Source organism: Blennius ocellaris (assembly GCF_963422515.1).
Source record: "Blennius ocellaris genome assembly, chromosome: 15".
NCBI lineage: Eukaryota > Metazoa > Chordata > Actinopteri > Blenniiformes > Blenniidae > Blennius > Blennius ocellaris.
The window spans coordinates 9,390,537-9,402,905 of record NC_137664.1 but is presented as its reverse complement, the minus strand read 5'-3'; the positions used below and the strand labels follow the sequence as shown (position 1 = coordinate 9,402,905).

The following is a 12,369-nucleotide window of genomic DNA, read 5'->3' as shown; positions in this document are numbered from 1 at the left end:
CACTATAGAGCACATGGACGGGGTGAGAATCAAACCAACAACCTTGAGTTTGGAAAACTGTCTGCTCTATCAACCTACATTCGAAAAAAACCATCTCTGATGATGACCTCTTCCTGATCATCAAAACCAGAAAGTCGACATTGCTAAGCTTCTACACTTCCAACTATTTGTGAGAAAATCAAAAAAAGTTCTCATTTTGAACCAGCACAAATTTCAAACCCTTAAGACGGTTTCACCGCTTTCCTTCCAGCACCTCGTCACAGGCTTTCAGATGAAGGAAGGTGTAATCCGACTGAACATTTACTAAGTTTTACCCGCTGCCAAAGCAAGAATGAAGCTTATACTGATTTTTATGTTAAAGTCAAGAGTCTTCTTAATCCTAACACTACAATATTATCCTGACAGATTTGAATTGTGGACATTGCCTTTATATTAATGAGTTTAGCATTAGAACATTTTCCAAGTATGTTTTCTGAAACTTTTCCGAATAACAGATGACTTTGTGAAACTGCTTCTTACACTTTAAAGCTGTCAGTGGTATCTTTTCCCACTGTGTGTGATAATACTGAGAATTGCTGTACACTTGGGCAATAGAGGGATTTTATTTGAATTCAGTTAGGGAAATCTCAAACCTCGTGTAGTAAACTGCCTCCAGTATCTGTTTCCAGCTCAACTTTATGCTTTGGCAGTGACAGCTATCAGAATAAGAGAGAAACTAAATAAATCTAAAAAGCCTCATGTTTTAACAGAGTAGTCTTCTTCACTAACAGCACGATGTCAAGTGACTATATCAATTATACTTGTGAGATTAAATTAGTCACTCACTTAGAAGGTGTTTGAACAACAGTAATGAAAAGTTGGCATCAAGCTGCGACTCAGCTTTAAATAATACGATATATACTTTAATTTGTTCTGTTTCTGACTGCCATCGTTTGTCTTAACTGAATGTGTTGTTGACTGGCAAGTGAGCCGTACAGCAGTATTTATCTACAGCGTAATTTGTGGTTATAGATAGTTCAAAATGACCCTTTGTTGAGCACAACATGGGGCGTCGAAGCAGGAAAAATGTGGGGGCCAGAAACCCGTTCATGTGGAAAAGTTTGGGAAACACAGTTTATAAAAATGTGATGGAGAACCACATAAAGGAAATTATTAAATAAGCCATAAGCATAACATATAACAGCCGTACTTTTTTATAAATCCCAACAGCCATTAATAATATTTGATACTGTTCAAATTATACTTTTTTTCATTAATGGTGATACATTTTTTCCAGATCATATCATTGAACTTATTTTTTTAACCCGTTACTCTACCATTTCATTTTCTCTGCTCTGATTTATGAGGCCAAAAGCCTTTGAAAACGACACCAAGCTGAATAAACATTGTGAAGCATTTGCCCCCCAAAAGATTCTTTAAAATTAATATACCATGTGGGCAGAAACTCATCTCCAAATATGTCAATAAGCATGCAGTGTTGTCAGGATGATGATGTGTCACTGTTTTCTTTTATTGCCTGAAGGTGTCATTTGTCAAAAAAATAATCATTATGAGAAATGAACCTGTGCTGTCCTGTTAGTTGAACAAGGAAAACGCTTTACTTAAAGGTAATTAATACGATGAATTGATCTCGCTGAACATCTATATTTTGGTTTTACTTAAAAAATTTAAAAAAAGGCAGGAGGGCTATTTTTCCACAATGGAATACACAAACAACTATAAACTTTAAGGATTTTACACATGAATCAATTTAAATAATACATATCAAGGCTTTGCTGATGCTCAACAGACACAACAGACTTATCAACAATAAGACCATCTTGTTCCTCGAATAATAAGAGTGAAACACATTTGTATTTTACATTTCCTTTATATGTTTCAAAAATCTACAACCCTGTGAGAATTACATTCTCCTAAAAAAAACAAAAAAAACAAACAATAAATGAATAGGCATTGGGACGTTTATTTTTTTATAACACCTTTTTTAAAAATGCATAATATCTACTGATTTTAGTGTACAAGACTAAAAAAAAAAAAAAAAAAAGCATTTGGTTAGTATCTCCACAATAATCAACTTGCTCTATCACTATCGTTTGAAGGTTTTGTGTTTGTCTTCCATAAATAAGAACTACATTATTAGAAAAAGCCAACATCAATGTTGTGTAAGCAACTGATGATTTCAACAAAAACCAAGCCAGGATTCAGAATTACTGAGGGATGGACATGTATGTGAAACATTTCAGAGCGATCTGACATGCAAAAGTGACAGTGCTTAGGCAATTATCAACGTTTATCAACGTAATGAATTTGATGACATTCCTCTAACTTTTTAACCAGACTGATGGTTTGTCTTTTCTTCAGCACTGAGCTCCACACACAAACATCCTCCCTGCAGAGCCTCCTTGTGGAGAACGTCACCAATGAAGCATCCGGTGGCTTTAAAACACATTGTTTCTTGGTGGATGCTACTTTTAAGTAAGGAAGTCTTCAGTCAGAGGAAATGACAAGACACTACTTTATAGTTATGTTCCAAAAAAGTGAGAGATGTTGTTGCTTCTCACATTAATAACACCCTACAATAGCGTCTTACCTTTGGGTGATGTAAAATCCTGCAATAAGGAACTCAAACACTGGCGCAGCTCACTTCATGCTGCCAGAACAGTCACATCCACCGGCGTGTGTCTGAAAAACGTTGCGCATCATAAATTCAAGATATCAAGAGAGCAACAACAGACGCGACTCTCAGAAGCCCCATATGAGAAATGTCAACAGCAGCAGATTTCCAGGCTGCACTCATCCAGGAGGCCGAACGCCGCCGTGTCACAGACGGCAGTTTATTGACTTCACATGCACTCTGGGAAAACATGGACGTGCGTAAACACATCTGCACGCACGCACACAAACACACCCACACATATATAAACATAGGCGGAGGAAGGGGAAGAGGAAGGAGACAGAAATTCAGTTCCTGACCTTTTTGGAAATGTCATGTCACAGAGTGAATTCTTGTGAGAAAAGGGACGCATCCCACAGGTTCGAAGCAGGCAGACTCACAAATGAGCACAAATGAAGATCTTCCTACACTTTGTTATGCAAAAGATGAATCTTTAATCAACCCCCCCCCCCCACACACACACACACAGTGAAATCCATAAAATCAATTTCACTGCTTTTCCTCTTAGTGCATGCCTCCATACTGTTGCTCATATTACTCGTGGATTTATGACGCATCAGAAGCTGTGTGGGAGCCACACATCCAGCTGATAATTAAATCAGTATATCAGAACATGTGGTTTGAAACACAGACGGCCGAATGTTTATGTCCCATGTGTCAGAGTAATTTGATCAAACTTTTGCGTGGATTAAATTGTATTCGAGTCATGACAGTGAAGGGGGAGTGGGAGGCGGTATCGGTTGGGGAAGTAATTTTATTTTCAGGATTTATTGTACTGAAGTGAAGAGCTGGGCTGCATGTCGACTGGCAGGAGGTTCCCTTGGACAATTAATTAACTTCTTTGTATATTTGTTTTTTGTAATTTAGTGGGTCAGCAGTTCTATCAGCATTTGTGTATTTGCTACTCTTGTGTATTGTAAATGTTTAGTGCTCTGTTCAATTAAGGTTATTCGTACATCTATCCATCTTCAATACCGCTTCAACCAATTTATGACCGTGGGAGTTAGAGTCAATCCCACCTGGCAAATGTGAAGGAAGCAGCTTTGATTGGTTCATCACAGGCTGTCACAGAGACAGAAAAGCTCACAGTCACTTTGGACGTGACATTTGGAGTCACCAGTTAATGTAAAATGCATGTTTCTGGACTGTCCAAAAAAAACCCCCACAGTACTCTGGGAAAACCCACACATGCTCTGGGAGAACATGTAATCCCCATATAGGAAAGTTACCGAGCCTTGACTCAAACCGGTGACATTCTCCCTGATAAAGGAGAGAGCAACTACTATACCACAGTCTAAAATTATGTTTCAAACACTTTTTTTTTTTTTTAAGTATTTTGAATGTATGGATTTTATCCTAACTAATTGTGTTTACACTTTGTAAAAGTCTATTTTATGTCTTTTACTTTCTGCTGAAAACCGGGACTTAAAACTGCAATTTCATTGTCTGTAGGGAAAGGCCAGAAAATGATTGTTTTTGTGATTCTGATTGAGCTGAATAAACATAAAGGTCAATTTGTTCATTAGACTACGTGTTTTGCCATCCATTTCCACACTTGTGATGCAAAAGTTTCATGCATTATTGTGCCATAATAATTATACGTTAAATAGAAACATTAAAAAAATCAGACTTTATGAAATGTATTTTTGCTTTTCATAATTTTTTAAATTATTTTATGTCTCATAAAATAAAATAAAAAGTATGTAAACGATATGGATGATGCACTGAACAAATGTATGAGGAGAAAAAAGTTATTCATCTTTTGCATTTTAGACCTTTAAGACCTGTGTCATTATACTTTTACAGCATAATTAATGCAAACATTACAGCGTTTCTAAAGATTCATGTTCAAGCATACAATTTTTGAAGCAGTCTGAATTGACAAATAGTCATGATTCCAGTTAAATACCTTTGAAGTTAACGATGCACTGGACACTTAAGTCAGGAGGACACACACACACACACACACACACACACACACACACACACACACACACACACACACACACACACACACACACACACACACACACACACACACACACACACACACACACTTTCAGTCAGTGGCAGCACCAGCAGCTCTCTGTGACTGATGAGCCATGTGGGCCTATTTGAAAACCCCCTACATATATCCTGACACTGAAATGTCAGCACGACAGATTAATATGCTTTCTCAATTACTCTACTGGGGCGTCTTTAACCTTAAACACTGCTGCCTATAGGATTATATTCACAGCTGCTGTATGTGTAGCCATAAGCAGAGACGTTCAGTAATTGTTTTGTATATTGATATTTTTTTTTTTTTTTTTTACTCCACCATCCATCATTCAATCATCAAATTCAGGGCATATAGTCCACATGCCATTTCAGCCATCTAATAAATTCCCCCTGGCTTCCTCATAATGAACACAGTACAGTGGACTGTGGTCTTGAAATTGCCAGTCTGTCTTCAGCCTCCAATAGTTGAAGCTTGACATTCAGTCATTACTATTTAATGTTTTTTTAATAAGACGACTGACATATAGGTTTAGGGATTATGACGGTATCTTGATAGAGTGCATTCCACACTGATAACACAGACAGTTAGGACTCAACTTTCTCGTCGCCAAAGTAATAATGATAGGAACTCTCTCCTCCTGTCTGGGTCTCTAGCCAAACTGAGTCATACAAGATGCACTGTGAGAAGAAGACACACCACCTATTGACACATTTGTGCACACCGACGACGTGCATGTAATCGCTATTCCCTCTGCACTGAAGGGATTATACGAAATATATTAATTGCTTGGTTTAATTCCCAAGATTGCAAAGAAAATTAATGCCAGAATTCAAAGACACTGAATTACACAAGCCAGGTGGGCCCACCAAGCTGTGTTTTCAGCAGCATTTTCTTCATTATGACAGTGAATAAGTAACTTAATGACTCACTGCTTCATGGGGTTTTGCATTGTGCTCAATTGAACGCCATGATACAACATACAACATGCTTGTATTTGGACCGTAGAAGGATGGATACTTGAATAAAAACAGGGAGAACATGCCTATCTCAACACAAAACACTTCTAGAAGTAATCAGGACTGAAAAAATATTTATGTTTTGTAGTTTCACCATACAAAATACTAAAGTTTTATTTTTGCTTACTTGTTCAATTCAGTTCAATTGAGTAATGTTTAAAGTGTGTAAGGGGAGCCTCTTCATGCATTTTTCCTGCTGCCCTCCTCTCACCTGAAGCTTTCTGGAGTCATACATTTTTGACACGTCTCTCAATGTATTCAGCCCAGATGGTCCGCTCAGCATAAAAAAAAGATTAAAGTATTGACACGCCATCTGATTATCTCAAACTAAATGTATTTGTAGAGTTGTAAAAATCGATTGTATCAATTTGCTCGAGAAGTGAAAGGGTGTATATTTTCTGTAGTTCATTTATAAAATAGAGATTCAACAATGTAATAGCCTACAAATCCACTTGAGGTCACTGTTGCCTTTATTTGGAAAGAGGATCCTTGCGATTTCATCCATCTACATCCACAACAGCAGTCTGTTCATCCTTTAAAATAAGGAAATACCAACATTTAGTTTTAACTCATGCAATAATCTGTAACCAAACAAAGTCTTTGATCCCTGTAGACGATTTTTTTTGGGTGCTACTTAGATATATATTGCAGATGCTTTCTCCTATAAACAGTATTAAAGTTGGAGGCTGTTCATGACCTCGGGGTTTTCTCATGAATGCAGAGATGGTGACCTCTGGGGATAAGCATGAAAATATTCCCACAATTCAGCAGCAGTAGCCCGCTGTAGCCTGACCCGCTACCCCAATGGGGCAACGGGAAGAGAAGCCGAGAGATGCACAGTAAATGAGAGAGAGTGATCCAAAGACTGAGCCTGAGGCAAAAAGAGAGCGAGAGAGAGAGTGACATACTGAACTGATACTGGAGCCAAATCCTAGTCTTTATTGCAGCTCGGGGAAAGACGAGCGCACAGTTTCTCTATCAAAAACAGCAGGACGGCTTCCTGTGTTGATCCTTGTTTTGTAGGAGTTGGATAATTAATCACACTCCAACAGCAAGGAGTGGCATTTAGCAGCAGATATTTAGTTGAAACTGGTGACATTAAAAAAAACAAAAAAAAAACCAACATCAAAAAAACAGTCTGTCATTTTAACCTAAACCTATACTATATTAGTGACAAACTTTACCTTCCCCCGGTGTATCAGCAGCTCTTTCATGCTATACAGCAGGATTATGCTGATAACTGACATTCTTGGGAGGATTCGGCAACATCAGATAAAATTGCATAGTAATCCCAAGCAACACAATGTTCTGATACGTACATATGGACTGAGAAATAACCAATGTGTCAGTCTGACAGGGCCTCCTGACTATTAGACATACTCCTAAATAGCTGAAGAGTGTGCTACATAAAATATTTCTCCACAAAATTTGGAGGACCGGTCTGAAAACACACATTCCGCCTGCTCCATTCACGCATTTGTATTGTTATTCTTCTTCCCCGGTGAGTTTCCACATGTTGTGACCTGTCCGCGCGATGCAGGACAAAAGACTGTACAGTCTGTACCTGAACAATCTGTGATGTGCAGATGAAAATAAAGACACAAAGGTGACTCCAGTCTAAATATTGTTCACAGTGTGGTGAGTTCGCCTCATAAACCCATCTCTCTTCCTCTCTTCTGCAAGTTTAACACACATCAACCAGATGTGAAGAGTCAAAGAAGAAAGAACAGCAAAGTCTGGGGGAGAGAGAGAGAGAGAGAGCAAGAGAGAGTTCAGTACCAGTGACGGAAACCTGCAGGGATGTTTTCTGAACTATTTTGCAGTGTTTTCACTTTTTCCAAGGTACAGAGTAACTAAGGAAAACTTTCCAGAACTCCAAAAAAATGCCATGATGTGAAACGAGTCTCCCCCCTCTTCCTGGAAGTCACTGGATCTCTTGCACGTCTTTAAACCTCATGGGCGACCTCACAAGACAACCAGCACAACGGACATCTCTGTACAACTTTGACTTTCACCCCGTTTCCCCTTGCAACCCCTCCCACACCCCCCCCCCCCCCCCCCCCCCATCACTTCCCGTCTGTCTGTCTGCCAGACACTGTCCGTGTGTAGTGTCCAAACTATGGAGCCACATTTAGACCAGTGGAAGAAATGTGTTGTGTTTTCCTTTCATTTGCTCTCTCAGACTTTCATACTATGTACTTGTTTTCCATCACTAAGAGGGAGTAATGAAAGATGGAAAGAGGGCTTTGGCTGCATTACCAGTGATTTATAGAAGGTTTAGTTTCTTCTGGTCTGTTGAGTCCTAATTGGAAGTTCCCTGTGATGATCATTCAGTTAACAAGATTGTAAACCCCTTTTTCTTTTCTTTTTTTCTGTCAGTGTGAGTGAATCGAAACAGTCTGAGACACACAGAAACAACAAGCTCAACACTGACTTCACAAGAGTAAGGTAAATGACCTGTGTATAAAGAATCTTATGCAAACTGATGCAGACTCAATTCATCTCAATTAATGGACCATTTGCAGAGCATAAATATATGGGTTGAGAATTACGATTTAGATCGCCATTACCCTGTACAGAAAGAGAAGAACTTGAATGATGCGGACAGAAAAATACCACTTTATCCAAACAATTTAACATTCTGCCTTCTAAGTTATATCATAATGTGAAAGAGAAATTAGGCATGTGGAAGTTAATCACATGGCCCCTTGAGAAAATAATTTTTCCACCACTGATATAAAAGCTTGTACCTTTTCACTTTTTGAGTAAACATCACACCAGTTGGGTTAAGAAGACCTTGGTTCGAAAAACAAAAGGTGAGTAAGTTAATTACACTTGACATCTCACTCCTTTGGGAGATTGACCCTGGAGTTTTAAACTTGAACTCAGTATGATATTTTGGGGGAATAATAAAGGGCAATAAATGTCATTGTAGTATCCTTACTATAAAAAAGTAATTCATCCATATTAAACTCATCAAAGAAAACTAATTTTCACCTTTAGGAGTAATACGTTCCCTAAAGTTTTCAGATTTTGAAAAGGTCGACTGAAAATGAGCCCAACAATGTTCAGGAATGTGATTAACTTTTAGTACTGTGGTAGAAACTTACTGCAAAATATGAGTTGCACAGGGACATAAAAAAGCTACTTATCATCCTGGCACACCTTTGCCAACACAGACACTACTTATACAAGACATCATGAATCTTCTACACCCTTAAATAAAATGCTGTGTTTGTGCATTTCTATAAACAACGCTGGCTATATGATATCTGCCACAGAGTTTCATGTTCCTGATAATTAAAGCTCAATTCACCACCTGCAACCATTCAGTCAAACACACAATGAACTTAACACTGTACTTATTTTTTCTTTTTTTAAAGCTTGGTGACAAAGAAATAAGAACGAGAAGTGAAGAATTTTGTTTCCGGAACTTCCCTTGTGTTACTTTGAGGGAATCAGTTTTTTGCACCATCAGCCAAAGTTTTTGTGTAATATTTAACATTTGGACACATTTTCAGTCTTTAGGGTGAATGCAAGATTTGTCATATTGTGATTCCAGAAAGAAAGTTGATGTGTATGTTGTCTGACAAATTCTGTCATTGTGTGTCAAGATGTCTTCAAGCCCATATATGTTCAGCATCTAGTGTGAATAGCATCAAAAACAGCGTCAAAGTGCTCATGTTGGCCACTTTCAAATGCTCTGAGTTTGTTTATATGAAGAAAATCTCTTGTTCCACTTCACCGGTGACATATTGCAATGTATTCTATCATGTCAAAGGCACATAAGCATTTGAAAAACAGCACATAAAGAAAACTATTGTGTTGTTTTTCTTTTGTAACACAATCCTATTAATCACATAGGAGCTATTAATCACACGGTGACATGTAAAATTCTCTGGAATTCTGTGAATATTGAAAAGCTGCACAAAAGAGCAGCAACAGAATCTTGCTGAATTATCTCTGCAGGAAACCCCTAATCCTCAGCTCATTAGTAAACTGTTAGATAACCAAAAAATGGCATTAACCACTAAAGAAAAGAAAAGAAAGTCTCTAATTAAGAGTCTTTGAAGCAGACCTGTGACACCCCCGTGTCACTTCAGGCCAGCATCTTGCTTAACCTTGGTCTATGCACATTTTTTTTTATCAACATGAGAAAGTACCACCATCTCCTCAGACACTTACGTACTTCTGTGTGTCCAGGGGGATCGGGGTCTAAATGATGTGCATTTCCTCTGAGAGAAACCCATCTGCATGTACACCAGGGAAAACAGTACTACAAATAACGTGGCTGTTGCAAACATCCGGAGTTTTCCGCGGGGCTTTAGATGGATCAACTGGTGCCGTTAATGCATTCGGCTACTGTATCTTTTAACAGCTGTGTCTGTTTCCCCACGGAGCATGTGTGTGTTTTAGATATACTCACATTCTTGCAATTACTGCCTGGGAAAATACTCAAATTTGTCTCTGCAATGAGCATGACCATGTTTCCACACGGTCTTAAAGTATGTGTGTGTGCACATGTTTGCCTTCCTCTGTGCAAGCCTGAGTGTGTGTGTGTGTGTGTGTGTGTGTGTGTGTGTGTGTGTGTGTGTGTGTGTGTGTGTGTGTGTGTGTGTGTGTGTGTGTGTGTGTGTGTGTGTGTGTGTGTGTGTGTGTGGGTGTGTGTGTGTGTGTGTGTGGTCAATAGTTTGAATAAGGACCATCACTAAATGTTCTTTAAAGGCAACATCTGCATCACTCAGTGTGGCTCAGTTTCTATTTGTGACATTGGAAGGAGAGTATAAGATGTAAAACTTCAGAAATTCACAATAATATGAGTGTTTTTCTTTTTTCTTCTGCTAAAGTTTCCCTGACATTTACAGTGTCACATTTTCCAAATGTCACCCGGTGTTTTTAAGGGCCTCCTGAGCACAGACAGCATCAATACAGTGGTAATCCCCATTTTATTGAATGCTGTGTATTTTGGGGCAAAAACTCCTACATTTTTGTACATTTACAGGAAAGTTTATGATGTTAAAATTGAAAATCTATGAATAACATGGTGAAGAATATATGTTGCCTCCACTGTGCAGTCCTTAGAGAAGAATGGTGTGATTCAGCTGTTCGTTTTCCTACCTGGAATGACCTCGAAAAGAAACTTTCCTCCATCATCGCTGTTGTTTGGATGTTCAGTAACTTTGTTTCCAGGTAAGAAAATGGCTCCCTGTGAAAAGCACAAAGCAAATTCATCAACATTCAAGCGGCACAATAAATATTTCAAACAAAGACATTGACCATGATTGAAGCATTTTTCTAATAGTGCTGTCACGGTGAATTAAAATCTGATATTAAGCACATTTTGTTTGGCATCTGTATGGGGTGCATGTTATTTTGGAGCCTGTTATCATGTTAAGAAACTTGATAGTGGAAACATCAATTATTTTTCTCATCATAATATCTATTTCTAAACTACAGTGTAGCATGCTGTCACTTTCACCTGTGAACAAATCTTCCCTTGATGAATGTGCTAAATAGTTTTCCTCCAATAAATTTGTTTGTTGTACTACAACCTGGATTCAAACTTCAACCTTCTGTCTGTGAGGCGATAGTACGAACCACTGCAACACCCAGTTAATTTCACTCGCTTGGCCAAAGACATTACTGTGCCTGAGAATATCTCACGACACAGATTTTTGTTTTCTGTTAATCTCCTTCAAGAAAATACTTCAATTCTCCCTACCCAGAAAATTCCTTGTTCTTATGTTACCAGTATCTGCTGACTTTTCACTTGATTAACAAGTTGGACCTCAGGCCCGTGGCATCTGACAGTCATTAGAGTGACCTTCTATCTGAGTTTATGCTAATTCAGACAAGATGTGCAGAGGTGACAACATCAGTATTAAGGCCTTGCACATTATCGAGATCTGAGAGGGAAACCGTTTCCTTCCTGCTGAAAGAGACAGAGACAGAGACAGAGACAGAGACAGAGACAGAGACAGAGACAGAGACAGAGACAGAGAGATGGAGAGAGAGAGAGAGAGAGAGAGAGAGAGAGAGAGAGAGCTCTAATGAGCCATAACAGTGACAGTCAGGAAGTAGAAACCCTACCTGAGGTGCTTTAATGGGGGCAACAAAGACACTGGGGTGGAGACGTGTGGAGGGACACAACTCGCTTGATGTTGCTGTCATCAAGAGATTCTGCTGAGCTTCAATATCTCACGAGTCAAAAGCACCTTGAAGAGTCTTCATTCACTGAGCGTACATCTTTTCCACATGTAGCCTAGACCATGCCAGCAAAACACTGTGGGATTTATCTGAATTGTGTGCATGTAAGAGAACCATTTTACAGATGCGTGACATTCTTTGTATGTTCTTAAAAAGGAAGGGGAAAAAATAGCCTGTGTAGTTTCTCTATACTGTAAAACCACAACACCACAGATATTCCTCCTCTCTGCTTTAAGCCACGCTTTCCATACATCCTCCCTGGTGGCCTGTTGTTTGCTGCAGACATACCCAACCACAGGCAGAGTAATATTTACCCTAAAGAGCACAATAGCGTGGCCCAACCCAATATTTTTTGTATTTATTTATTTATTATTATTATTTTTACATTATTTTAAAGGAGAATGAGTTCACTTTTGGATTCACTATAATGACACACATTTAATTATCTTTTACACACACGCAAAAACACG

At 38.7% G+C, this 12,369-nt stretch overlaps 1 protein-coding gene across 3 annotated transcripts in view; it reads right to left on the bottom strand.

Moving 5' to 3' along the window:
• Window positions 1–12,369, bottom strand: part of arhgap24 (Rho GTPase activating protein 24) — a 65,871-nt gene that overhangs the window by 30,991 nt on the left and 22,511 nt on the right. For 2 of the 3 annotated variants that reach the window (XM_080510276.1, XM_080510277.1), the window contains exon 3: window positions 10,811–10,898. In XM_080510276.1, the coding sequence (XP_080366402.1) occupies window positions 10,811–10,898 (88 nt within the window). Of the gene's footprint in view, window positions 1–10,810; window positions 10,899–11,782; window positions 11,880–12,369 lie in introns of those variants that run through there. The other variant, XM_080510278.1, reaches the window with a different exon arrangement.